This window comes from Chironomus tepperi, unplaced genomic scaffold, assembly GCF_022539635.2.
Source record: "Chironomus tepperi strain 1889 unplaced genomic scaffold, CSIRO-AGI_Ctep_v1 contig_177, whole genome shotgun sequence".
Lineage (NCBI taxonomy): Eukaryota > Metazoa > Arthropoda > Insecta > Diptera > Chironomidae > Chironomus > Chironomus tepperi.
In genome coordinates this window covers 2,393,077-2,420,608 of record NW_027226299.1, presented here as the reverse complement: position 1 = coordinate 2,420,608, position 27,532 = coordinate 2,393,077, and the positions used below count along the sequence as shown (strand labels likewise).

At 31.9% G+C, this 27,532-nt stretch overlaps 5 protein-coding genes across 8 annotated transcripts; 1 reads left to right on the top strand and 4 right to left on the bottom strand.

Moving 5' to 3' along the window:
• Positions 1–3,209: 3,209 nt before the first annotated feature.
• Positions 3,210–12,385, bottom strand: Not1 (CCR4-NOT transcription complex subunit 1). The gene is made up of 11 exons (XM_070639113.1): positions 12,063–12,385; positions 11,622–11,825; positions 11,384–11,558; positions 6,047–11,326; positions 5,524–5,849; positions 5,216–5,362; positions 4,739–5,149; positions 4,441–4,682; positions 4,159–4,369; positions 3,933–4,081; positions 3,210–3,764 (listed from the first exon to the last, which is right to left on the bottom strand). Exons 1-11 carry the CDS (start codon positions 12,168–12,170, stop codon positions 3,665–3,667), a joined length of 7,353 nt encoding a protein of 2,450 aa, XP_070495214.1. The 5' UTR covers positions 12,171–12,385; the 3' UTR covers positions 3,210–3,664.
• Positions 12,386–12,884: 499 nt separating this feature from the next.
• LOC139089358 (SET and MYND domain-containing protein 4-like) lies at positions 12,885–15,993 on the top strand. 2 transcript variants are annotated; one of them, XM_070638875.1, is made up of 8 exons: positions 12,885–12,933; positions 13,018–13,122; positions 13,183–13,685; positions 13,740–13,999; positions 14,063–14,615; positions 14,684–15,202; positions 15,266–15,596; positions 15,660–15,993. In XM_070638875.1, the coding sequence occupies exons 3-8, from the start codon at positions 13,269–13,271 to the stop codon at positions 15,953–15,955; spliced, it is 2,376 nt and encodes a 791-aa protein (XP_070494976.1). In that variant the 5' UTR covers positions 12,885–12,933; positions 13,018–13,122; positions 13,183–13,268; the 3' UTR covers positions 15,956–15,993. The 2 variants fall into 2 exon arrangements, with proteins under 2 accessions (XP_070494976.1, XP_070494977.1); XM_070638876.1 differs by lacking the exon at positions 12,885–12,933 and having other exon boundaries at positions 12,954–13,122.
• A 10-nt stretch (positions 15,994–16,003) lies between these two features.
• Positions 16,004–20,805, bottom strand: LOC139089359 (putative fatty acyl-CoA reductase CG5065). Of its 3 annotated transcripts, none has more exons than XM_070638878.1 (10): positions 20,676–20,805; positions 19,814–20,024; positions 18,157–18,664; positions 17,482–17,516; positions 17,398–17,414; positions 17,092–17,238; positions 16,788–17,027; positions 16,598–16,729; positions 16,399–16,533; positions 16,004–16,342 (listed from the first exon to the last, which is right to left on the bottom strand). In XM_070638878.1, the coding sequence occupies exons 2-10, from the start codon at positions 20,009–20,011 to the stop codon at positions 16,204–16,206; spliced, it is 1,551 nt and encodes a 516-aa protein (XP_070494979.1). In that variant the 5' UTR covers positions 20,012–20,024; positions 20,676–20,805; the 3' UTR covers positions 16,004–16,203. The 3 variants fall into 3 exon arrangements, with proteins under 3 accessions (XP_070494979.1, XP_070494980.1, XP_070494981.1); XM_070638879.1 differs by having other exon boundaries at positions 19,814–20,045; positions 20,676–20,741; XM_070638880.1 differs by lacking the exon at positions 20,676–20,805 and adding an exon at positions 20,297–20,421.
• Positions 20,806–21,898: 1,093 nt separating this feature from the next.
• On the bottom strand, positions 21,899–23,707 carry spict (magnesium transporter spict). The gene is made up of 3 exons (XM_070638900.1): positions 23,540–23,707; positions 23,360–23,479; positions 21,899–23,277 (listed from the first exon to the last, which is right to left on the bottom strand). Exons 1-3 carry the CDS (start codon positions 23,625–23,627, stop codon positions 22,415–22,417), a joined length of 1,071 nt encoding a protein of 356 aa, XP_070495001.1. The 5' UTR covers positions 23,628–23,707; the 3' UTR covers positions 21,899–22,414.
• A 582-nt stretch (positions 23,708–24,289) lies between these two features.
• Positions 24,290–27,261, bottom strand: LOC139089547 (uncharacterized). The gene is made up of 3 exons (XM_070639101.1): positions 27,165–27,261; positions 25,111–26,829; positions 24,290–24,921 (listed from the first exon to the last, which is right to left on the bottom strand). The coding sequence occupies exons 1-3, from the start codon at positions 27,205–27,207 to the stop codon at positions 24,290–24,292; spliced, it is 2,394 nt and encodes a 797-aa protein (XP_070495202.1). The 5' UTR covers positions 27,208–27,261.
• Positions 27,262–27,532: the final 271 nt, after the last annotated feature.

The window sequence follows — 27,532 nt, the reverse complement described above, 5'->3', positions numbered from 1 at the left end:
TTGTCCATTAGATTAAATAGTTTCTTTGTTGTGTATCAAAAAAAGAAGCTAAATTAGAGGATAGCATGCAATACACAAAGCCCAGGCTTTGAAGAACGCTAGCACGCCTACGCAAGTTTTTTTTCCTCCATTCTCTAATTTTTTGTGTGTGCTGCCATACCATAAGAGTCAATAAGTATATACATGTATATATATATACTTATTCACCATCTAATACTGTGTGCGAGAAAGAGATAGCATGATGATTTAGAGAAAGAGAAAGAGCGAGAAAAAATAACACAAAGCAGGGTGTGTACTATGTATAAAAACGCAGAAAGAGAAAAAAATCGGAATGCTAACCTATATCCAAAAAAAAAAAAAAAATGAAATGAAGGTAATGGTATAAGAAAGGAAGTAGAGAAATGGATGAAATTTTAAATCTATTTTTTCACTCAAAGTATGCTTTGAAACCTCTATCCGATTAAACAATTTTTTCCCGTATGTAAACATTATTTTTTAAGCACTAACAATGAGCCATTTTCATAATTAAAAGGTATAAAATACATAAACCATGGCACAAATGCCTCATTTTGGCTCTTTTTTTGGAAAATGAATTCTTATCTTGATTATAAAAGGAAAAAATTGAGGTAAATATTTGAAGACATATTTACGAATTGTTTTACAGGTTTTTATTATATATAGACTCGCTCATGAAAGATAGGAAATTGTAAATAATTTTGAAATGTGTACCTAATGATAGATATAGATAAAATGATTTTTTAATGAATTGTTCATGTAAGACTTTTATTAATTACTTTTTGCGTAAGATTTGTGCGTACGTCTTTTTAACTTTTAAACTTGTACGCAATTATGATTGTTTTAATCGTTAACGAAACGCTCTAACGAACTTAATTGCTTGTTAAACTTTTACGTAATTTATTTAACGTTAAACAATAATCTTTTACGTAAAACTTGTACGTTCAATATTTAACTTTAACGTAAAACTTGTACGTTAAACATTGAACTTTTACGTAAAACTTGTACGTAAAAAATAAACTTTTTACGTAAAACTTGTACGTTTATCTTTGTATGTAAAACTTGTACGTTTTTAAACGTAATTTTTGCACGAAATACAAAGCCAAAATCATCATCAAATAATGAAATCTGGAACATTCTACAATCAAAAACTCATAAAATATCAAGGAATACTTTGCCCAAGCGATAAAAATTAGTCATTTTTGATTAAATCAGACAAACGAGTTCGCTTTATCGTTGTTATCTATTTGATGGTGTTTTTGGTACTTGTGCATCTATATGTATGTGATATAACTGTATTCGTCGTTCATAAAGTATAGAGATGATGATGATGAAAAAAAAAGTTTTTTAAGCAGTCAGTTATGCTTATTTGATGTTTTTGTCCGCCTGTGCTCTTTTTCATTTGTTCATGCTTTTTTTAAAAAATAAAAAACAAAGGCATACATTTGTTTTTGACTACAGCACCACAGAACTGCGCGCTGAAACATATTTTTTGCCATTATTGTCTCTAATATGTGGAGTTTCTTCTTTTTTAATCATCATACACGCTCGAAAATATTAAACGATATGAGAGATGTTCTAAGACATTCTTTGTGCTGTTACTAAGCTGTATGTGAAATATTTGTATAATCATACACATTATGTCTATTTAAATATCATAGCAATTTTTTTTTATTTTTCATGAACTGATATATGTGTTTCTACGAAATCCACACGAACATGCTGAATGTTCGAACGAATTCTTGAGGGAAGCGAAGAAAATTCAAAAAAGAGAATTCCTATTGATTTATGATTTTTATTGATCCTCGAAATAAAATTGTATCATTGGGGATTTGTTCATCTATGATGTCCCAATCCTTAATAATACAGCTACAACACAGCACTGATTATATTACATGAAGATTTCATATCACTAAGGGGATCAACTTGATGGTCGTAATTTATGGACAGCCTCTAACCGAAATATTTTTCGTATTTAAATCCAACAAAATCTATTTAGGTAATGTGATGAATATATATGCATTATGTATGTGGAAACAAAGCATAAGCAATTGAGCTTCATACCAATTCATTACTCGGGTACGATTCAACTGCCACACATTTTTTATATTAAATACATTAACTTGTAATACAAATTTTGTGGCACAAATTTATTCGCGATGTAGGTAAAGCGAGTTTCTACACTACGGAACTAACACATCACATTTTTTTTACGAGTTGTGTTTACTTTAGACTTACTTATATACAGTAATATATATAAAGGCAATATGTTTTTAGTTTACATTATATTCATTTTCCGCTGTGCTTTGTCTTTCTTTTTTTTCTATTAAGCCTCATCATTTCTTAGTTAAAAGAACCTGATTTTCTCGTGTATTTGTAGAATAACTGAAGTATTAGTATATAAAGTCATTTTTCTTCATTGCACTTGATAATGAGCTCATTGAGAATTGTGTCAACTGAAACTTCTCCTCAAACTACAGCTCACAACTTTTTGTGAATCATAACGATTATCTTTGTCAATAGCGAAACTAATGCACTTTTAATTCTAATTTATTCTAATATGTACATAATAAGCACCAGACTCAGTGGTGAAGAAAATCACATAAAAATCTAAAAATATTTAAATCTTTCTAGTCTTAAGGAATCTTGGTCAAATATTTTTATTCTCTTGATTATTTATGCCAATATTACCTACTAATACAGTATTAAGTTTGATTGGGTGATTCCATAGATCATACGATTGGATTCTAGAAAAATGTTTAGTTTCATAAATTGAGGAAATAGCGTTTCCTGATGTTTGATTTTTATAGCGCGAGCTGTTGTTTGATACTTTTATGACACTTGCTGATGTACAGCATAGCTTAATTATGTTTATTGAATGAAAACTTTGCAAGTGTACATTTTATAAATGTACAAGTCTTTTTTACCTTTTTTCGTCCATTTCTTCTTGATTTCAGTTTCAACAGCTTTTATTGATTGTGCTACTGTTTTCACTTCTATTTTGACACAATTTTCACTAAAATTAATTACTATATTAGCTCACAAAAAGAAATGTGACTACCATGTGTAATATTTGTGATTACTACGATCAAAATATTCAATAAATCTGTAATAAATTGACATCCTCCAGTTCACATTCATCCTCCAGAAACCAGAATAAAGCAAGTTTATTTAAATACATATGATCATAAAAATTGTTTTTATGCAATTTCGTGATCTAAGATTTTTATTATTCCATTAATTTCCAGATTTTATACTATACATAATTTATTCAACAAACAATTTTTGCATTTAAAATTATTAATTTTTTTTATATTTTTTTCCTTTTGAAAGAAAATTTAACATTTTTCTTGAAACGAGGGACTTTATATAGTCTGACACAAAAGAAAAATTCGTACTATTATTGTTTTTAAATAAAATTACTTCAAGATGTTACTATCATTTCAGTTTTTAAACTACATAATTGGTTGTTGAATTGCAAATAATTGTTGCATAAACAAATAAATCAAAATATGAAAAAAAAATTATGTGATTGAAATATTTTAAACTTAAAACCTATTAATTATTCACACAAATAAAGAAATAAATTTATAGATTGATGAGTTCAAAGCGCTTCCTACTTCTTCTTTAATTTACTTCGAAAACAGCTTTAAATGTCTGATGGATTCTCGACCATTGGCTTTACAGAGTCAAATTCCTGGGATTGTTGGGTTTTCACCATACACGAACGTGCAACAGATTCGAACAATCTAGATTTTATGGAGATACATTAAAAATTAGTAAGAATTCTAGGAGTTATTGATGATATAAAAATGTATTCATAACTGGAATATTCAACAGTCATAACGATTTCCTTTGGAATATCCACAGCATATATGAACACATAATTACATCAGATAAATAAATAATTAAATTACTTTTCAATTTCTGGAGCACAATGAACAAAATCATGATCCCAGAATTTATACGATGGATTCTTTATCAATTCAATAAATGTGATTAATAAGCCCCACGGATGTGGCCTATTTACAATCAATCTTTCTAAAAGCACACGGGTAATTTGCTCCTAAAAAACAAACAAGCGAGAAATAAAGGAAATGTATTTAACTAAATTATTCATCAAATAAAAAAAAATCTACATACTTGAATAGCTTCTGAATTAGCTTCGTCGAAAAGATAGAGCAACGCACAGCTAAAGTAATGTGTATGAATATTTGGATAGCGAAGTTGATTAGCGATTGCATTAAGGAACAAATAACGTCCTTCATTATCAAGATCTACTGCCAAGTTTTGAAGTATATCCATATGTGCATTATGAATGATGTTTGTAATTGTTGGGTTCTGATTCTTTTGACTATAAAATAAAAATATATACAATTAAAATTCATTTATGAAGCACAAGTGAATGTGTTATATTATTCATACCGTATATTCTGAATTGCTTGTGTTCCAACATACAATACTAAAGCATTCATTAAAGGAATATTGTAGCGTGATCCTGGCTCGTTTGAAATCTGTAAATGTCCTCTGATTTCTGCCAAGAACGTGACTGGATGTCTTGCCTTTAAGTATGAGTCAAGATCCTTTTTAAAGTTTTGTGGTTGAATTGCGGCTGCATAATTACAATGAATGCGTGGTGCTGTATTAATATCACTTAGCATGTCCACCTATAAAAACTCTAATTACTATCCTTGTTCAATAATTATATGAAATTTAAAATTACCTTTAAATTGGGAGTGAACGGATCAGGCAAGCGCATATTTCGAGGATAAGCTGATAAAATCAAGTTTCTCATTTGAATGCAATTTGGTGGAATTACATCGCAGAACCCAAAATGATAATCACAAAGGAATTCGGGGAAGTCGTGAAGCAACACGAGAAGAACACGCAATGTCCCTTTATACATCAATGTAACGGACTTTGCTAATTCAGCATTTCTCAAGAACGGAGCAAGGAACTTGAATAAATCAATCAACAATTGTGAGTACATTGACCAGCCCTTTGCTTGTGGTGTTGTTGCTAGAATTCGTTGCAAGAAAATTCTATGGGAAATCAATTCAAGCCATGAATAGCAGAATCCCGGCGCCAATGATGGACGAAGAATGTGATATGCATGACAGAATGCTGTCAATACCTGAAGAGAATAAATTAATTATATTAATAAATATTGTTGTTGCATAATAATGAGGATGTAACCTACATTTGTCATAATATTCTCTAAAACTGGATCAGATGAGCTGAGTTCTAAGAAGAGCATGATGAAAATTCTCTGATAACCGACTTGTTGGAAGTTTAATTTATGAATTTCATGGTCTTTCAACAAGAGCCCAATGACAATCCCAAGAATCTAAAAAGATGTTCAAAATACATTATTAAAATCAAGAAATGTTTGAAAAAATCTAAAATCATTTTTAACGGTTTTGTAAATTTCAAACGAATTGTCTTAAACCTACAAAAATCTATTTGAATTTTACAAAGCCGTTAAAAATGTAAAAAACGATATTTTACCTTGTTCAGCAGATTAAGCTTAGTAGTCGAGTTTGATGTCTCACCAGAGTGCTTTACAAGTAATGCAATTAATCTAACATATGCATCGATCCATTGGAAAATCTTTGTTTTCGTAATTGATGGATCGTTTCTATATGTTAAATCAATGCACATTTGTGTAGCGTGCCTAAAGAACCTAGTTAAGGCTTCGTCGCCTTTTAAAATTCCATAAATATTCATTTTATTAACAAATGTCGAGAATGACTTTAATTGATCTCGATTAATGCCTGGTGTGTGGAAAATAGCTATCCAATCTTTTAATAGATACTCCGATTTTTCGATGAAACCTTCAAATATAAGGAACAGATTGCAATCAAAATAAAATCCTGAGATTAAAACAAGTTAAGAAAATATAGAAATGTGGTAAAAAAAAATCATAAATATAAAAATAAAAATCTGTAAATTAATTTTAAATCCTGAGATTAAAAATAGTCATAAGACTTAAATTAAATCTAAAGACTCAAATTAATTAGAAATAAATTACCTGGAGGCTCATCAACTTCTGATGTGTTCCTAGCCTGTAACATTCCAGAATGGATATAAGATGTCGGTCCGTGTCCTGCACGATCACTAAGATTAATACTTGTATCCTGTTGACTTCTCAAGATTTCAAGGAGATTTAATAGAGCTTCTGGACCGTTGTTATGTGTAGCAAGTCTCTCTAAAATTGTAATTGTACAATTAAAATCACCATCTTGTGTCGTAACATTCGACCTGTCATCCAAAAAGTGCATTTGTAGCAATTTTGTTGCAAAACTAGCTGCAGTAAAGTTTCCAGATTCAATTAATGTTGCTAATCCGGCATCGTATTGAGGAAGAATAATGCAATTTGTTGTAATTAGAATTTCAATTGCCTCAACATTATATCTCATTGTTTCAGGACATTCCAACACATATCTCGAAATGCATTTGTTTGTCCATGCCTGTCCAAAAGCACGATTATCTTGTAAGATCTTTAAAATTCGTAAATGAATATCTCGATAAATTTTGATTTGTTCTGCATAGTCTGTGATGACCAAGAAGCCTTCCATCAAATTCTCAACAGTCTTTTTCAAGAGATTTTGTTGTGCTGTATTTTCACGAGTTCTACGAACAACCATAACGAATTCTAATAAAGCATGCATAGATTGTGATTGAATCTGAAGATGTGGAATTGCTCCATACATGCTAATGAATGTCTCAATCTTTTGCTGTAAATCTTCATACACTAAACCAAAGTCATCTTGTTGATTAAATGATGTACCAAATTGAGATGCATTTGCTGCAATACTTGACAATTGAAGATTATTAGTTGGTTGAATACCAGGAACATTTGGTGTTGTTGCTGCAGCTAATGGTAATTGTGCAGATTGTTGTGGTGGTTGTTGCTGTTGCTGCTGTTGTTGTTGTTGTTCAACAACAGCTGATTTTGCAAATAATTCACGATCCATGATTCTTTGGAAACCAGGAATATTACGACCAAATTCTTCATAAACAGCAAGCTGACTTGTTGGTACTGTACCGACTTTAAGTCTAATTTGAAGTGGAATTCTTTCAGCTTGATATGCAAGTACAGTATGATCACAAAATGTTCTTCCTTCTTGTCTTGCCATTTTCCTCAATTCATATTCATTAATTAATGCTTTATCAATTTCTGGAATTGCTCTTTCAATTGCAAACTTTTGTATGAATGCACAAACTAGTTCCGCATTATCATTCGCAATCATATTAGATGCCATGTCAATTTGATCTTTCTGTTGTGGCGCTAAGACATTAATTAATTGCGCCTTGACATTAGTTTGAATTGCTGATATTAATTGATCTTTGCATGTAATCATTGCCATTCCAGCAGCAAGATTTCTTGCCATACAATGTGCAGCTTGTCTCATTGTACTATCATCAGAGTCAAGTGCAAAGTCTTTTCTTATGATTGATTCCGTTGTTTTGCTTGATATTTTTACTGCCCTGTCTACAACTGGTGGTACCCATTCGCGAATTGTCTTATCTAATGCAGCAACGACAATTGACTTTAATTGTGGATGCAAAAGAACTAAAGTTGATGAAAGAACCATCAAATTTTGGATATGAGAGCCGAAATTTTGAATGACAATATCGTTGAGATGATATCTTGGCTCACTTGGACCAGTTGCAAATGTTTCTGATGAATTTGCTGGCGATGCCGATTGTAAAGATGTAGAAATTACAGCATTTGAAACTTCTTCATTTGGTGGAATTGATGGTGGTGGCTGATTTATTGGTTCCTTATTTTGCTTACTCGGTGGTGATAATTGATGAACAATTTTCAAAATCCTTTCTGGATCTTTAAGATAATAAGCTGGTTTCAAATCAGCAACTTCTAAATTCAAACTCTTGCAAAGCACTTCAATTTCAAACTTAAGATTCAATTTAAGTTCTGGCTCTTGATGTAGTTCAGCCAAAACATTCATTATTGCCATGGTCCATGGATTTGGTGGCTTAAAAACTTTACTCTTAGCTGCTGATTCAATAACTTTTGCTACAAATGGAACGACATAAAGTAATTCTTGTTGACCTTTTGAGTATGCTTCAAGAACTAACGATTTAAGGTCAATATCATTATGCAAAATTGGCCTGTTCCTTCCTAATGTCAGCATTCCCAGCCAATGACCAAGATTTTTCAATAAACTTCTATCAGAGAAATTTGCAATACTTTTATCACTTCTCAATAGCACCTTAATATTTCTAAAAGTCTCATTTGTTGTGAGTATCAACAATTCCTGAATCTTTAATGCTTCCAAAAGGTTTGAATAAAGTGTATGAAAATTAATTTCAATACTTGCTCGCTTTAATACCAAATATTGTGACATCCAACCATAATATTCTTTCTGTAAGATTTCCCTTATCTCCTCGCATTTTGTCGTTAAGTTCAGTTGACTCAAATTATTGAAAATAAATGCCGTCTTGTCTTGAACAGCATCTGGAGGCATAACAATTTTCTCAGTTTCAGTTTCATTCGCAACTAATAAAGTGTCAATATTTGTGGCATTTGCAATCGATTTAAATGATTTTGAAGGCAGAACTGAACTGCTACTTGGCGTTGTCGTTGTTGTTGACGAAGGTGTTGATTTTGCCTGTGTTACAATATTTCCAGTAACTGAATTACTTCTATAAAGTGATTGTGCTGATGTTATGGGTAAATGTGATCCAGTATTTGGCAATAATTGTCCACTTGTATCAGACGTTGTGGGATTAAATGGTGCTTGAGGGATATCTGGTGGCAATTCTGAATTACATCCATATTCGACATACTTTATTAAATGAGGTGGAAATGAATTGAAATGGGGTATTGATCGTACGTGTTCACAATACTTTTGGTAAGTATGAAGACGGTTCTTAAAGCGATCCATAGCTGTGATACCAAAATAATACATTTTTGATCCTTCTGGTTTCCTTAATGCCTCTAAAACATACCTTAATGCAAGCCCCAATGTCAAGTATGTATCAACAAGATTTCTCTCAATCATTCCACCAAAAAGTTGTGCTGTAATTTGCAGTTCTTTCTCGGGATATTGTGGAAAGAATTTATACTCTTCAAGTAAATTTCTCAGCATACAATGATGAACTTCACGTTCGCGACGATTAGATGATTCTGAAAATCGTTTTAGCATGTCAAGAACTTCATCAATTGATAATGTTGGATGTGGTGGATGATTGTAAATTCTTTGAAAGTATCCATTTGCTTCTTCTTCAATTTCACTCGATATTGGTGGCTGTTCCCCGAATAATGATTGTTGTGATTGCTGTGCAGCCTGTGCTGTTGGATTTTGTTGAGCTCCAGGCAATGGATTCAATATGTTATGCTTATCACCCGTTGGAGTTGTTCCAATTCGTCCAATATTTTGTTGTGGTGGTGCATTAACTTGCATTGGAAATGGGCTATTTGATGTTGCGCTATTTAAAGCTGACATTAAGCGTGATGGAGATGCTGGTGTATTACCCAAATTTCCTAACATATTCCCAAAATTAAAAGCATTGCTATTAGGATTCACAGCATTCAAATTTAGTGCATTCATTCCAGCACTAATGTCATTCAACACAGAATTCTGGAAATTTGGAAGATTAGCACTAGAAAATGATGACGCATCCATTCCTCCCATTTGACTGTTTCCACGTAAAATTGGTTGAAATTGTCTTCGTTTGTTTAGCAATAAATTACAATTATTGACAATTGTTGTTGCTTGTTCCGCGACATCAGGCGAATGAATATTAGGAACAAAAGCATGAAGACATTGAGCAATCAAATTAAGAGTTTCAGGTTGTAATTGTCCAGATTTTGACATTTGATCGTCTGCAGCTTTTCCCATAACTTGAGGACATCGTCTTTGTAGAAATTTCACTAAAGCAGCAGCAAATTGATCTCCATGTTCGCGTAACTTATCTGACAACCATTTATCCAATTTAAGATATTCACGACGTGATGCAAGACATGCCAAGTCAATTACAAACATGAAGGATCTTGAATCTCTCGAACTTAATAAACTAGATAATGCTTTCAAATCTTGAGCAATATCAAGTATTCTAGACAGTCGAGATTGATCACTATCACTTCTTATATATGACTCATTCATAGACATCATAATAATGTTCTTGATTGCACCATAATTTGATGAATTCCATGCATGATGTAAAATTGGACCAGAGTTTGGATGATTACTTAAGAAAACAGGAACAAGACTTGTAAAAAGCTCTTGACGAAGGACTGTAAGTGGTCCATTTGAATGTAAAAGGGCCATAAAAAGGATGTCAGGACAATGTTGTAGTGGAAACTTCAGTATTTCCAGCACTTGATTATAATATCCATTATCAGAGATGTACAAAAGTGTTTCGACTAAATGAACAGATTTCCATGAATTCACTTCTTTGTTATCAGGCTCTGGTGGTGTTTTCAAAACCTCAACTGGAACTGAACTATAAATATGATCAGCAAATGAGTAGATGTCAGAATTTTTCAAAATTGCTGCAATTAATGTTAAATGTCCTTCAACATTTTGCCAATGTCTATAAATACATTCAGCTGGGAAGTTTTGTCCCATTCCACTTGATTGGAAGCCAAGGCGAATTGTTGTTATTAACAAGTTTAATCCGATTCGATCTTTGATAGCAAATTCTGGATGATCAAGTCCCAAACATACTTCTTTCCAGTTCAAATTTGGTACAACTTCCTTCAATGCTTGAACGAAAATTTCTGGTTTCCATGATGCACTTTCAATCGTTAGTTTTTCCTTTTGTCCTGCTGAATTACTGTTTGCAGGATCATTTGATTGTGAGCTATTTGATGGCCAAAAAGCATTAGGTGTTGGCAAATTAATGCTACTGTCCGATAAATTGGTATGCGTCAAACACATCAAAGATATTATTTTAGCGACATCTTGAGCTGTAACATCTCTTCCACCTCCTTTCATAAGATGCGATTTACAGTCCTCCACAGATTGTGTTAAGGAATATCCAATTTCCATTATAAGCTTCGACCAAGACGTGTCCATTATGCTCGATTTGAAAATATTTTGCGAATTAGATAATATAGATTCGGTAGAAATTTCACTTTCTTCAAGGTAGAGTAAAGGCGTTAAAATTAGTGGAACGTGATCGCGTGGAAAGTCTCTACACAATTTCTTTATGAATTTGTTATAGATTGAATCACTTAGGTTGAAAAATGAATGCTTTCCGTATGCAATAAGTGATAGCAATAACTGAAGTAATTCCGGCGATATATCAGTTAAAGTTCCTTCCGATGGTCTTGATGAATCTAAAATACTTTTAAGTTTTAATATTTAATTAAACAACAAATATAGCTAATAGTTACCTAAATAATTTTGTATAAGTTGAGGTAAGCAAATTTTTAAATGTTGCTCTGCAAACCTGGCTAAATCTAGATTTAGCGAGTTCCTGAGAGCGATTGCCAAAGAAATCTCCTGGATTTGTGAGCAATTAAGAGCCTTTGAGATTTGATTAATAAGATGTTGCGTCGGTCTCAAAGTCTATGAATAAATAACTATTTGTTATACAAGTATTTTATTGCTAAATCATTTAGAAAAACGAACCTTTTGCTGTGGTCGTGGATTTTCGATGGCAAAACAGATGCTCGATATAAAAGATGGTTTATTAAGTATTGATGAAAGTTCACTTGATAAAAGTTTTGCTTGTAATGAATTATTTTTCACTGAATGTGCGTCTCCAAAATCAATCGATGAAAACAAACAGCGCAGAAGATGCCTTTCTGCCTCAATCCCAAATTGTTTACAAAGCTATAACAAATTATGCGATTAATTATTATAAATTAAGGTTATTTTTTCTAGCACTTTCGACACACAAATTTAATACTATGCAAAATAATTTAACTCAAACAAAAAAAAAAAAATTGGTTAGGACGAAATACGCGAGGGAGAGAAAAGGAAATAGATAGAAGAAGAATTACGGACCGGCCATATTGTACATTCTATTTCTCTCACTTTAAAACTTTTTCATTTATTTCAATTTTATACCTCTGAAATCTCTCTAGTGCTTTGTGGAAAGTTCCTCTTAGTTAAACTTGATACTATTTGCGACAATTGTAATAAACATAGAGACTGAGCATCACTTAAACATAACATATTCGCAAATTTCCATTTAAAATGTCTTCGTGTTTTTTAAACTGTATGAAATCAAATCTATTGCCCCTCATTGGAGCTTTTTTTATATCACACACTTCCTATCAAGTCAATATTATAATTAATAATCACAATACGATATTTAAAGCGTTAGAAAACCCTTAATTTTATTAATTTTTGCAACTTTCTTTTGTGGAAAATTTTCACTCTTTCTTAGATTTTTCTAAACGCACTATAGCATTGAAAAAATCGATGCAAATTGATAAAGTGTGTCGGTCTGCCACAATTTATTTTAAATTTTCATTTAATATGCCAGTTAGACGTTGATTTAGATACCAGGATTTTAATGATACTTTTCCTACAGTTTGGTATGTTTATTAGACTTAAATTATCTTGTTAAATGTTGATAAATGTCAATATAATTTAACGGTGATGTTTGATTTGAAATTTTATTTTCCGGGCAAAAAGGAATTCAAAAATTTTACAGCCGTTTCATTAAAAATATTAGCACATTTTACAAAAAAGAATGTGCTAAAAATGTCAGATTGTCCGATATCATTAAGTTATGGTTTCCTGTTTAATATAAATTTATTCAAGTGCTTTTAAGCAGAATTTCTCACGTAGAAGAACTTTATAAATAAAAAATCACTTCAATATATCGTCGTTTGTGTAGTTTAAAAGAAGTGCAAAGAAAATGCGCTACTTAAGTTTGGTAACATCTTTGACGGCGACTTTCATACCATTTTTAGTAAACAGAACCAATTTTGTAAGATACTTTGTTAATTACAGTACATTTAAATTTGTAAAGTGACTTTTCTGTATCCATTCTAATTGATTTTAACGAAAAAAGTAGGGGACATCCATTAAATGTGTTGATTTAGAAGCAACAAAAATTTTGGTTAAAAGTTCCGCATTGTCTTGTTTGAAGAATTGGAAAATATTCGCCGACAAGCAAGTAAGCTAAAAGTTGAATATGTTGTAATATCAAATGATTAAAATCTTTCATTTCTTTTAGAAAACGATCTAATTTCCTGATCCAGAACATAATAATAATTCAGAAAACTTGATTTTTACGCACAACAAACATTTTATGTCCGAAATATGTCACTTCCAGAACAGACACGTAACATTGGTTCAAAATGGGATATTGTCATTAAGCAAATGAAAAAGAACCAGAAAAAGCTGTCAATTAAAAATTCCAGCAATGAAATAAGAGTAGTACAGACAATTTATGAAACGAAAATTAAAAAGTTTATTTCGTGTTTCCTTGATGATTTAACTCCAGCACTAAAAAAGTCGTCACAGCTCAGTGAAGAGATCAGAAGTGAAGGAAATAAGATTTATAAGAGAAATGACCAAAATGTCAATTTATTCGAGTCGGCATTTCTTTACACACTCGCATTAAAATGTTCTGAGAATGACAGCGACCTGTCTTTTGCTCATGGAAATAGAGCTGCTGCTTTAATGAGACTTGGATTTAATAAAGTCGCTCGAAATGATTGCGAGGAAGCTATCAAGGTGATTTTTCATGATTCATATTGAGATTTTATGTACAATTTAATTAATTTTCAGCTCAATCATCCTGATCCGTTTAAAATTTACGAAAGAATGTGTTCATTATCGAATGGCTGCATAAAAGACATGCGGAAGAATGTAGCGGAACTAGAAAAGTACGCGAAGAAAGGTTCAAAGCAGTCGAAAGAAATTCTCCAAAAATACAAGACACGATTGAAAGCTATGGAAAAAGAAACTTATGTTGACGACGATGAACAAGAAGAACTAAGTAAGCTAACTTTGGATGATAAAAGCAAAGATGAACTTAAAGTCAAGCAGTAAGCTACTCGAAATGATAAGTTTTATAATAAATATAATACAATAACTTTTGTTAATTTCAGAATGTATTCAGAATCGCTAGGAAGGTATGTTGTGGCTCAAAATGAGATCAAAACGGACGAGATCATTTATAATGAGGTACCATTTGCGTTCGTGCCAGTGCACAATTATGGCGTGAAAAAATACTTTAATACGGATTGCGAAAATTGTGCTCTAGTCAATGTCTGGCCTTTCCTGTGTTTGGAATGCAGGCACTCGACATATTGTTCAAGTAAATGTCGAGATGAGCATTTCAAAATTCACAAATATGAATGTGAAGGATATAAAAAGAATCTTTTCTTTGAAATTGGAATTGCTCATTTATCTTTACGAGTGCTTTTAGCCGGCTTCCCATCACTCATATCAAAACTTGAACTTTTAGCTGATCAAGAAAAGTTTAAGAAAGATCCAGAAAAGATTTTTGAACAACTTATCGAATTTTCCTCCGAATTTTATCATGACTACTTTGGAGAAAACAGCAGTTCAGAATTTCAAGAATATGCTCGAGTTTTGTGCCTTCAACCTAATCTGTTTCGCGACAACGCATTCTTATTGAAGAATATGCCCTATGTTTATGTGAGTAGCTTTGTTAATTCCTGTAAATAAGATTTAATTTTTAAACATTATATCCATCTATAAAACAGACAGCGTACATGCTTACAATCTATCTTAGAGAATGTACCACCTTCTTCCAAGATTTTCTATCAAGTAAAATAAAGGATTTACTAGATGATAGTGGATGGGATTTATTGATTAGTGCCTTAATCTTGCGACATATTGGTCAGTTAGTTTCAAACGGTCACGCAATTGTAGATTTTCGACAAAATGTCTTCACAACTGACGCATTAAAGCTTATGTTACTTAAAAATCAGCCGAATGGCGGTGGTTTGCATCTACTTTTAAAGTCTCAGCGTGTCTTTACTGGAATTTTCCCACGAATCTCGATGCTGAATCATAGTTGCGAACCGAATATCAGGAATGTTTTTGAAGGAAAGAAGTTGACAATCTATGCTGCAAACGATATCCCCGTAAATGGTGAGATTTTCAATTGTTATGGTCCTCATTGGAAGTTGATGTCTTATCAAGAAAGACAGGATACGCTTAAGCTGCAATATAATTTCGAATGTAAATGTACAAAGTGCTTGCAGACGAATGATGAATATGTAAGATTTTTAACTTGATTTTGTCCATAAAATTATTAATTTTTTTATTATTAACTCCCACAGAGATTTAACAACTCAATTTTGTGCCGAATTTGTAACAAGAGATTATTTTATCCTGATAAAAAGTTGACATCTGATGGAAATGACGATTACTCAGACGAGGACGATGGAAGCGATGAAAACTTCCGTCTACGTTGTGACGATTGCAAAAAAGTTCACGATAATGTTCACATGAAGAAATTCTTCTCCTTACTAGCTCAACAGTCTGATTCTAATTTTACAATGAATCAGCTTTACACGACATATTTATCTGCTATTTTTGGTATGGGATCATTAGACGAGATTCGTTATCACATGACTGAAATGATGCTTCATACCCTCATCACTAATAGAAGTAAGTATCATGCATAATAATTTAATTATTCTTACTAATTCATCATTTTAATCCACAATCTAGATTCTATCAACATGCAAAACGCAAATATCCCATTAACATTGAGTTTCGAGCTTCTAAACGTAAAGGAAAATCTTTACGGACCATATAGTGTTGAGTTTCTTGAGGCAGGATTCTTCTTCCTTGATGTTGTGTCAATTTTGATTGATAAAGGTGTCATCACGGAAAGAAACAACAATCAGCTCATTGAGCAAACATTGAAGAAATTTTTGGTATCTACAGAAATCTGTTCCTCGAACATTAAGGCAATTATTCGAAATTATATATCACGTTATTGCTATGTCTGTGTAAATGAGTAATAAAAGTCTTATTTTCTTTTTAAAGTATTGTATAAAATCATAGTAGGCTTTATTTTCTATGAAATTTATCAAAAGAACATTTATTTAGGAGACCTTTATAGCATACAAAATAACAATATATATCATAAGACTTAATGCCCACAAAAAAATAAACTCCCTCCTATTTATCACAAAATCTTCAAATATATCCACAATCTTTCATTTCAGACGTAATCCTAAAAGTGACAATGTCAGAAAAATAAGTTAAATCATATTGTAAGTGATTGATTAGCATTCAAGCCATCAATTAATTCAGATATTGTGCTGTCAAGACCTGTGGCACTTAAGATATATCTCACGATGCGATACAATAAGAAAAGCTTAATGAGAGCATCAACGATTTTCATGCTGAAAGTAAATAAAATTGACATTTATTCAATATTCAAGTCAATAAATCAGCTTACATCCTCAGTTGAATCCTAGCCTTCGGCAATGTGGATAAAGGTTCTTTCATGCAATACTGACGTCCACCCAATAAAGTGTCACGTAAGTAATCCAACTCAATATCTTTTGTAATAATTCTTGTGTCCATATAAAATCTGTAAGGAGTAAAGGAGATGCTTTAATGGCCACATTAATTATCGAAAGTTGTTCATTAATTACATTTTCTTATCATCTGGTTCCATTTCTTGAAATACTTGTTGAAATTTCTTCGAGTCAAAAAGCCATTCACGCATTGTGAAGAAAGTTAATACTTCAAGTCCTTGAGATATCTTTTGTTGGACACGATACATGCTGCGATTAAATATTTTTATAAATATATCATGGGGGAACTTGACAAGTGAAATCTTACAATCGCTTCTGTCCAAAACAAAACATGAGAAAATCGATAAGATAAGCCGGTCCCCAGTGGAACAAAGCAACATTCAGCTGGTGTAGCTTCTTATTCAATGTTATTCCACCGCCAGGAAGCCAAAGTCCAAATTCAAATGGATATTTCTGTACCATTTTACGTCCTTCTTCCAAAATATATCCCCAAGTTTGTTTACTTTCTGGATGACAAGTCACATTAAAGACCGGAATTTCAGACGGTCTGTAATGTTTTTGAGATTTATAATCATGACGCCTTATGTGTAATCATCTTATTAAGTACTTACTTTTCTTTCATTGTTACTACACTTTTCGCAATACCGATGATTCCGTTGATTGCAAAATCAACAGGTATGCACTCTCCTTTAAAGTCTCCATTACACAGCATTGATCGCAATACTCCCTTTGCACCAGCCACCATAATACCAACAGGTCTGTAATTTATTGTATGTCAATATTACTTGTTAATATTTGGTGTTATATCAAGGGGGTTGGGTATATGGGTCAAAATCTTCTACAAACTAAATACATCCGAATTTGATCCTTAATATGACTAAAAAGAATGTACAATACGGCACTGTGCTTATGCTTACCCATTCAAATTATCAACCTGAATAAATCAATCAAGAAAGCAGTTAGAATAAAAACCGAAAAAGATTGTAAATACATCAGCTTACCCAGCCTGGACATGGTTCCTTAAAAGCCGGTGATACTGTAAGATAAAGAATATTTAAAGTTAAGAAGAAAGTTCCATAAAAGGCGCGAAGAAATTTATGGACTCTTGTTAATTCATGAATCTCAAAGTGTCAACCATTAAAACAAGCTTCGCAGCTTACTGCCTATAAATTACTAAATTTCATGAAGAGAATAACATTAATTATCGAAATGGGAAAATTCGCGATCAAGGATGACCTTGTGAAAGAACCACTGCGTCATGTAATATGAAGATTATGCAATAAGACATAACAGAGAAAAGAAAAGTGAAACAAAAGCAAAAGAATGAATTAAAACTTGTTTAATGCGTGCTGCTTCTTACTGGTCGGTTAAAGTTGCATTTAAGAAAGTTAATGGAATTCTTTAGAGTTGATTTATGTTTGTTTTTAGGGATATGTTAGATATCATTAGTTATTTTGACACTATGGGACCACAATATTTTGATAGTTGCATCTAGCCCTTCCAAAACTATTTCTGAGTATCACGATCATAAACTAAGTTACCCAAAATTGATGATCATATTAAAGTCTTGCCAATCCCAAATATTACTGAGATATTTCATATGTAATAAGCTGCATATTAAATCATCAATTTAATGTAGGTATTCCAAAAATGACACAACAGACAATGATACATACCTATTGAAGGTCGGACAATACAGACTGGAATTTCACCGAAATAAGATCGAACGAGAATTTCAGCTAAGCGCTTTGTATACGTATAGGTATTTGGATGTGGATCGAGCAACTTAGATTGAATATTTTCCATAGTCTTTTCGTCCATCCATTCTGCACATCTTAGAAGATCATTTGGATCATCTCTCCAGTCATAAACACTTTCTAATAAGGGACCAGTTTCATCTGATGTACAGAATGCTGTCGATAAATGCATCAACAGCATTAACTTAGGCATTCTTTTGCACAAGTCAATGACATGCTTTGTTCCTAGAAGATTCATTTCAATATTTGGTTTAAGTGTCGCTTCCAATTTTAACGATGCCGCCATATGAAATACTAGTTCTGATTCTTCAATAACCTTCTTCAAGTGCTCATCACTCAATCCACAATTTGGCTTTTGAATGTCACCGAAAACTGGCACAATTTTCTGCATCACTTCTGGTTTCTCATTGTTGATTCTTTTAAACATCTGTAAATTGAAGATGATTGTTAAATTGCGTACACGATAAAATTGAAAGGTCTTGTTTATTTATCGCACATCTCCTTTCACGTGAATTAACATCAACTGCCGAAATATGTGTACAGAAGATATTTATGTGTGATATGTCGATACACAAAACATTTAAATGTGTGAATTAATGAGAATTGATTAATTGTCACTGGTTAAACAAACAATATCAAAATTTTAAAGATTTCACTGTCGTTCTTTATCAAAACCAATCAAACCAATTTGACTATTCTGTGCAATACAATCCAAAAAAGCACTGCATCCACATTCACTTCTCATCAACATTTTCATTTAGTTATCATAACCATGAAGGCTTTATGAGATCATAACTTCTTATTTATTATTAACTCAAAATGAATTGAAAGTTTTGTAGACATAAGGAATCTTAATAATGTCTTAGAAATATATTTTTCGCAAATTGAATGACCAAATAAATTTCAGAGTCATCAATTGTTGTTAGAAATATTTTGCAATGTTTTGGATGTATTGCAAGCTTTTAAAAAAAATAATAGAAGAGGATGGAGATGACATTCGATTGAATCGCATCGATTCCTTCTTTATAATATAGTCATCAAAAGTAAGACTATATTTAGAAATCTTGCAGTTTTGACAGTTGTTTGCTAAATTTTAATTTTTAAAAATAGATAAAGGATTTTTATCGATTCTTTTGTTATGGACATGCTATTAAGATGAGACTAATAAATCCTGATTCAAATCTTATTAACAATGTTGAAGATACTTCTAAAATGCTACTGTTGACTATCAATACTAACTGATTGTGAAAATACAGTGATCATTTGATTAATTGGGATTAATAACCCTTGTTGCATCACAGATTAATTGTAGAGCGATTAAGTTTTTGTCTACTTCTCTACTTCTAGAATCAATTTAGAATTAGATGTTGAAGGTGTCAATTGGGAAAATGTACTTTTAATTACTTTTAATGTCAATATGAATATAATGACATGTAATCAGAGGGGTAGCCGAAGGGAGGCGGTGACTTTAGGGGGCAGAAATAGAGATAAAGATTTCAAAAGCAACAAAGTAGTCGGTCGACCTCCAAATTCTAAAAATAGTAAGTAATTAGCTACGTGTTTGCACGTGACTTACCGCAAGAGTTGAAAAGTCTTGAACTCGCTGTGCTGCGCTCTTTCCGCGTTTTGGTCTCACTAGAATTATAATTTGCTTGACATCGGAACATGAGTAAAGAAGCTTTTCAAGGAGAACTTTTCCCATAAATCCTGAACTGCCAGTAATAAAAATTGACTTGTTTTGGTAAAACTCCTGCGTCTTTGTCAACTTCGTCATTGTTGATGTTGATCTGCAAATATATACACAAAGCCTTTCTCAATTTTTTAAAGCTCATCAAATATTTACATGGGCATAATATTTGCTAGACACAAATGTTAGCATTCACACTTGTAACGCAAATCCCTTAGTTTATGGACAATCTAGTGGATAATAAGTCATGCTTATTTATTTGCTTCTCAAATAATTTTGTTATCTTAATGATTTATGCAGTAATGCATACTTAAACGAGAAACAATTGAATTGTCTAATTAGACATTTAAATTGCAATTTGGGTAAACGAACCTTAACGAAACTTTGAATTTTTGTCCAAAAAAATTATTTTTCTGAAAATTCACATTCAAGTCTCATCCAAATTTTGCATCACTTGATCATAGACACGGTGCTGTGGTATTTCCAATGATCTTCTTATTCCTAAACAAACATCATTGAAATCATTATGCAAATCAATTTAAAGATCTAAAACTTTAATTTGCTGAAATGATAACATATCATGTTTAAACCTTGTCATTCTGATTCTACACTTCATTAATAATTCTAAATAACAAGGAAGAATTCGATAGATTTAGATTCCATTAATCACTTTAATTTAGCTGGGAGAACACATCAGTCTTTTTTATGAAGCACAACATTTTTTTCTTGCACAAAAACAAAATCCACTTACTTTATGTCCACTTTAAATAGTCCTTGAATTTGGAGATAAATAAAAGAGAGGTGCTGCTCAGTCAAAGCTTAACAATGAAATAAAGAAATTCGCCCGCTTCGATTGCCTTTTTATAAGGAAAACTGAGAATCGTTGTGACTGAATGATAGTGTTTTGTGTGTAGCACGTAATCTTCGTTTTCTTCATACATCATTCATTTTTGTAGCTCAATTGTTCAGCTCAATCAACTCAAAAATTCTTCTTCTCGATTCTACTACGACTAATTATCAAGTGTCTTATGCTAATCATGTGAAAAAATTAGAGCTCAATACACGAAAATATATTGTATTGCACTCGGATTTAGCATATTAGGCTTAGTTTTCCCTTTTGTTTGTTTTTATTCATTCGCACGAAAGTTTTGTTTACTTGCTGAGATTATAAGTCATTACAATCATTAATTTGTTGTCTAGGTCAGTGTCAATTAAAAATATTTCACTGAATTGTTCTTAACTCTTAATTTGGTTTTTAATGTTTAGAACATCAATACAAGCATTAATTGCCAATCTTACTGTTAAACTCTTGGCAATTTTCATCAAGGAATATGTTATTTAGTAACCGTTCTGGTAGTAACGTATTGAGTACGTCAAACTCTTGGTATAGTCACGGTTTAAATCTTTACCAGACCTCGAAGTCGACTCCGTAGTTTGTTTTAAAAAAATCGACTTGAGTCGACTCGACTTCACATTAAAATTTAGTCGACTTCGAGCTCTGATCTCTACTCCCACCCCCATACATGAATGTAACCCATACCTTATTTTATAACAGCAACGGAATCGTCATCATCTTTTCGATACACACTCTTATAGTATTCCATGTGCTTGCATGTCTTTACAAACATTTCTCTTCAATCGATCGTGTGTAAAGCCGGTAATAACAAAAATAAAACAATTACTCTCTTGAGTTCTCTTGGGTTCAATTTCATAATATTTACACTCTTTTTTTATGAGTTCTATTTTTGAGCAGTTTACATTAATGAATGATTGCATTTACTTATGACGTTCCAAATTAAGGGTAGTTTGTCAAATAATTACATATAAGGAATTTGGTTTAGATCATTGAAATGACATTTTGTAACTGATTTCGTTTCATTTTGATTTGTATAGCAGATCATGTCATATTTTCGCAGATCAAAGTGTCTAGATACTCGAGTGATAAATAACATGCATTCAATTAAACTCAGAACCTTTCAGTGATTTAAATTATTATTTTATTTGTTTCATAATTTTTTACATGTGATGAGTAATTTGGGTAAGATAAAATTTAAAGTAAATTAGTCAATAACGATTTATTTTTTGTTCTTTTAAGGATCAATAAATTATTTTGTAAATTCAATGGAATTTTTTGATTCGATCTCAATTTATGTGATATGAAAATAAATGGATGCTGATAATACACGAATAGTAGTGCATCAAATGAGATTTTACTTATAAAATTAATTCAGTTGAAATTCTAAGTCAGACTAAGGCAAATTAAAGCATTTTGAACTTGATGATTTTGTATTCGTAGGTAACTCATAACTTCGATTAATATATATAACAGAAGCCTTATAAAAATAAAATGTTCAAAAGCTTAACAATAATTCTTTTGGTCTGCCTTAGCACAACTGTTTTTATAAGTTTCAGTCCTTTAATTCTTTCATTTTTAATTGAATTAAGTTTTGATAATTATTCGAAAATCCATCAATCTTTAAGCTTACTTTGCTATGTATCATTATCACTATGTCCATACGAATGGCCCATTAGACTACCACTTTCTTCTAAGTGAATATTTCCATTTCTTGCACTTCCTCCAAGGGTCACTAATCTCCTCCTTGGTCTCATTTGAGATGTTAAATCATCTATTGATACGTCCATATCCTTGAATGCATTAAGCAGGATAACTGCACATATAACAACCAAAAATCCACAAATATCACCTATAACATTCCAGACATCCATATTTTTCCATTCTTTAAATAGAATAGCAGACGCAAATATGACTAAAGTTGTGAATATAACATAATATATAGGTGTGACTATAGATGTGTTGAAGATATCAAGTGCTTTGTTTAAATAATTCATTTGAATAGCGATAAATACAGCGGATATGATGACAAGTATGTATGGTAATGACATTCCAAAATCATTTGAATTTCCAGATAATGTATCTTTAATGGCTAAACCTAATGCTTTGCAGGACATGACAGTTAAAGATCCTATTGATGAACATAATAGAATATAGACAACAACATTCTTATGTCCGATTCGAGGACCCAAATAGAATGCTATGAATGCAGCTACAAGAAGGACAACTAACACATAAGTCATAAAAACAGAATCAGCTGCCTTTTCTATCAATAAATTGAGATCAGTAATTTCTGTTTCTTTGGGTGAATGAATAACGATTATTGTACTTCCAATAATACATAGAAAACATCCCATTTTGCCAAGTAAGTTCAATCGTTCATTCAGAAATTTACTCGCAAGTATTGCTGTAATTATTACACTCAGTGCTCCCAAAGGCGTAACCAAGCTAGCTGGTGCAAACATATACGCTGTAAAATTTAAAACTTCTCCAAGTCCCACTAGAAATATTGATAATTAGAGAAAGTTCAAGGTCAATGAATTACAGATAATGATTACTCATCACAAATTCCAATTACTTACTTGATAACAGTCCAAACCACCATACTGAGTCACGTAAATAGCCAAATCCACCAGCACCAGCCCGTTTTCCCACTCTAGCTAGTCGTATTAATCCTTTCTTTTTAATTATGAATGAAGCTCCTAGAAATTCATAGACAATTTTATTTTTATTTTGATGAATAGTTCGAATAATTAGCTTACCGATAAAGAAGCAACTTGATACAGCCAGCAACAATCCAACATAAAATTCGTGAGTTGTTGCCAGCTTTTTTAGATCTGGTTCTGCCATTATTACTGTGTATCTTAAACTAATTTAACATTATCAGAAACATACACAAAAAAAAATATTTATTTATATTGACAAGGGGAAGGAAATTAGGTCGTTTAAAAATTTAAAATAAAAATAACAGTTAAAAAGTGCCCGAAAAAAAATATTGCCTAAAATGACAAATTATCATTTGCATAACTTAAAGGTTTCCAATTTACTTCTCCTTTGGAGGAAAAACAGAAAAATTAAACATATTTCCAAACTTAAAAAAACAAACAGTGTTGAGACTAAAACTCCAGGCAAAAAAAAAAAACGGCCATTCAGGATTTAAAAAGAAACGAAAGTTCAAAATTCAAAAATGAAGCTATAAATTGAACTTCGGGACTTTTTGGTGGGAATATTTTCGTACAAAAAGAGGAATTTTATGAAAATATATACTTACCTAAGAGTTTAAAAACTCAAGGAGGAAACAGATGAAGGCTAAATTAATGTAAGGATTAGAATACAAAGACATTATCGGCCTCAAAGTATTTAAGGATGCCAACAAAAAAGTATTGGAAATAAACTAAACAGTGAACATAAATTTTTATGCAAAACAAAATTTATTTTTAGATGATTTCAAAATTTAGAACTGTATTTTTGATATTGAATAATTTACACTTTTATTCTTCAATGTAGAAAGCTTATGGAGCAGCAGTTTGAGAAGATGCTTGATTTATGAATATTTGTGCAAGAGCTGGTGCCAAACTTAATGCTTCCAATGGTGTTACACCTTGAGAATAGTAACTTACAGCTTCCATTTTAGTAATATATTCTTGTATATCAGCACCAGTCATTGCAGGCACCCAAAGATTGAAAAATGAAACAAGGCTCAATACGTCTGCGGCAGTATAAACAGCAGTTGTTCCATTGATTGTTACTGATGACCCTGAGTGATACATGAAGAAAAAACTTAGTCCTGGAGCAATTATGATAGTTTGAGCGGGTGTAAAATAGTAAGTATTTGCTAAAACTTGAATGGCATTAAGAAGGTTCTGAATTTGAGTTTGATTTAAACCTGGTGCCAGACTACTGATTGAATTTGTTAATTGTTGATTTATTGCTGGACTCAATGTTGAGGTCGTTATAGATGGCACCGTAGTCGTACTAGAATATGTGGCATTAAGAAGGTTCTGAATTTGAGTTTGATTTAAACCTGGTGCCAGACTACTGATTGAATTTGTTAATTGTTGATTTATTGCTGGACTCAATGTTGAGGTCGTTATAGATGGCACCGTAGTCGTACTAGAATATGTCGTAGAGGATGTTGAAGTTGACGTTTGAGTAGTTGACGTTGTTGTAGATGAAACAGTTGTGTGTATAAATGCTGATGCACATGCTTGAGCTAGAATATGTCGTGAGTTGTGACTTATAGCTTGAGGATGTTGAAGTTGAGAATCAGTTAGATTTCCTCCATATTTCAAAATTGCTTCAGAAATTTGTACTCTTAGATCTTGATTTGAAGGCGTTTGAGTAGTTGACGTTGTTGTAGATGAAACAGTTGTGGTTATAATAGGTCCATTATTCAATGTATTATTGATAAATGCTGAGGCACATGCTTGAGCCATCTGAGTCAACTCATCAAGGGTCAAAGAATTTACAGTTATCGTACTCATTGTTTGCATGGTATTGATCACAAATTGGATCTCATCTGGGGACATGTTTGGTGCATATTGTTGAAATGTTTGAGTGATATTTTGTTGTAATTCTATATCATATATTATAGTCGTTGGCAGATCTGATGAGTTGTGACTTATAGCTTGAGAAACTAATGTTTGACCAAAAAATGGAATTAAAATTAACATCTGAGTTGAGTTAAGATATTGTGCGAAAGTATTTATATCCTTTGAAGTATCCATTAAAGCTTGATATTCAGAATCAGTTAGATTTCCTCCATATTTCAAAATTGCTTCAGAAATTTGTACTCTTAGGTCTTGATTTGAAGGCCATGGTGATGCAAATGGTGTTGTCGGGGCTTGAGTTGTTGTCGTTGTTGTAGATGAAACAGTTGTGGTTAAAATAGGTCCATTATTCAATGTATTATTGATAAATGCTGAGGCACATGCTTGAGCCATCTGAGTCAACTCATCAAGGGTCAAAGAATTTACAGTTATCGTACTCATTGTTTGCATGGTATTGATCACAAATTGGATCTCATCTGGGGACATGTTTGGTGCATATTGTTGAAATGTTTGAGTGATATTTTGTTGTAATTCTATATCATATATTATAGTCGTTGGCAGATCTGATGAGTTGTGACTTATAGCTTGAGAAACTAATGTTTGACCAAAAAATGGAATTAAAATTAACATCTGAGTTGAGTTAAGATATTGTGCGAAAGTATTTATATCCTTTGAAGTATCCATTAAAGCTTGATATTCAGAATCAGTTAGATTTCCTCCATATTTCAAAATTGCTTCAGAAATTTGTACTCTTAGATCTTGATTTGAAGGCCATGGCGATGCAAATGGTGTTGTCGGGGCTTGAGTTGTTGTCGTTGTTGTTGATGAAACAGTTGTGGTTATAATAGGTCCATTATTCAATGTATTATTGATAAATGCTGAGGCACATGCTTGAGCCATCTGAGTCAACTCATCAAGGGTCAAAGAATTCACAGTTATCGTACTCATTGTTTGCATGGTATTGATCACAAATTGGATCTCATCTGGGGACATGTTTGGTGCATATTGTTGAAATGTTTGAGTGATATTTTGTTGTAATTCTATATCATATATTATAGTCGTTGGCAGATCTGATGAGTTGTGACTTATAGCTTGAGAAACTAATGTTTGACCAAAAAATGGAATTAAAATTAACATCTGAGTTGAGTTAAGATATTGTGCGAAAGTATTTATATCCTTTGAAGTATCCATTAATGCTTGATATTCAGAATCAGTTAGATTTCCTCCATATTTCAAAATTGCTTCAGAAATTTGTGCTCTTAGGTCCTGGTTGGAAGGCCATGCTGATGCAAATGGTGTTGTTGGTGCTTGCGTAGTTGTGACAGATGATAAAACAGTTGTTATGTTTTCTGAAGAGTATATCGAGGATGTTGTTTCAGTCGTTCCTGTGCTTGTTGAAGTAAACATTTCACTTGTAATCGGATAACATCGCTTAGGTTTGACTCTTCCAATTTTCTGATGAATTTGTTTTGTAATTTCCAGATTTGCTGAATTAACGTATCCTATAAATTTTTTATTGGAATAATTGAAATAATTTTTACGGTTATACTTATTTTTTTATGTTATGCTACTAGGAAGAAATCGAGAAAGATTTCCTTATGTCTTGTTTGCACAGTTGTAACAATTTTAAGATAACAACAACTTTTACTATGGTTTAATTGTACGCACATTTTTTCATTGTTTCAAGTGTATGCTATTTTAAGAATCAGATGGAAAGAAATTTAAACAAAAGTTTTCACAAAATCATCCCAATTTTGTGAGTTGATTTCAAATGAAAAGTTTTACAGTTTCCTCAAAAATATTCACATCAAGTTTGTCCAAGATTAGGTTAACTTACCAGTAATAATGACTACACACGAGAAGAATAATAAGGTATTCATTTTTACACTTTGAATATTTCACTCTTTATGAACCTACAGAAGATCATGCTAACGAATTTATAGTAAGTGAAATTTTCAATAAAAAATAAAAAGTTTAAAGCTACTTATTGACTTTCAAATAAAAGAAGAAGAAAAATGTAAGTTGATTAGATTTTTAACTTATTTTTAACCTTAGTAATAACCAGAATAGATCATAAATTTTAGCTTTTGAGCTTTTACCCCTCAAATTCTAGATGAAATCCAAAACATGCATGGACAATCGAATCGCAACATGTGAGGAAATTACAATATGCAAAGAAAGCTCTTTGAATTTTACCAGCTCCTT

Coding starts and splice junctions, on each gene's coding strand:
- Not1 (XM_070639113.1), bottom strand. CDS start 12,170: ATGTTATGTTTAAGTGATGCTCAGTCTCTATGTTTATTACAATTGTCG. Junction 11,327..11,383: donor ACTTATACAAAATTATTTAG/GTAACTATTAGC, acceptor AAAGTATTTTAG/ATTCATCAAGACCATCGGAA. Junction 5,363..5,523: donor AGCTTAATCTGCTGAACAAG/GTAAAATATCGT, acceptor ACATCTTTTTAG/ATTCTTGGGATTGTCATTGG.
- LOC139089358 (XM_070638875.1), top strand. CDS start 13,269: ATGTCACTTCCAGAACAGACACGTAACATTGGTTCAAAATGGGATATT. Junction 13,686..13,739: donor ATTGCGAGGAAGCTATCAAG/GTGATTTTTCAT, acceptor ATTAATTTTCAG/CTCAATCATCCTGATCCGTT. Junction 15,597..15,659: donor TACCCTCATCACTAATAGAA/GTAAGTATCATG, acceptor TCCACAATCTAG/ATTCTATCAACATGCAAAAC.
- spict (XM_070638900.1), bottom strand. CDS start 23,627: ATGGCAGAACCAGATCTAAAAAAGCTGGCAACAACTCACGAATTTTAT. Junction 23,480..23,539: donor ATCAAGTTGCTTCTTTATCG/GTAAGCTAATTA, acceptor ATGAATTTCTAG/GAGCTTCATTCATAATTAAA. Junction 23,278..23,359: donor GTGGTTTGGACTGTTATCAA/GTAAGTAATTGG, acceptor CAATATTTCTAG/TGGGACTTGGAGAAGTTTTA.
- LOC139089359 (XM_070638878.1), bottom strand. CDS start 20,011: ATGACGAAGTTGACAAAGACGCAGGAGTTTTACCAAAACAAGTCAATT. Junction 16,730..16,787: donor TGTTTTGGACAGAAGCGATT/GTAAGATTTCAC, acceptor ATTTAATCGCAG/CATGTATCGTGTCCAACAAA. Junction 16,534..16,597: donor GAACCAGATGATAAGAAAAT/GTAATTAATGAA, acceptor TACTCCTTACAG/ATTTTATATGGACACAAGAA.
- LOC139089547 (XM_070639101.1), bottom strand. CDS start 27,207: ATGAATACCTTATTATTCTTCTCGTGTGTAGTCATTATTACTG. Junction 26,830..27,164: donor GTGTGTAGTCATTATTACTG/GTAAGTTAACCT, acceptor AAAAATTTATAG/GATACGTTAATTCAGCAAAT. Junction 24,922..25,110: donor AACGTCAACTACTCAAACGC/CTTCAAATCAAG, acceptor CTACTCAAACGT/CAACTTCAACATCCTCTACG.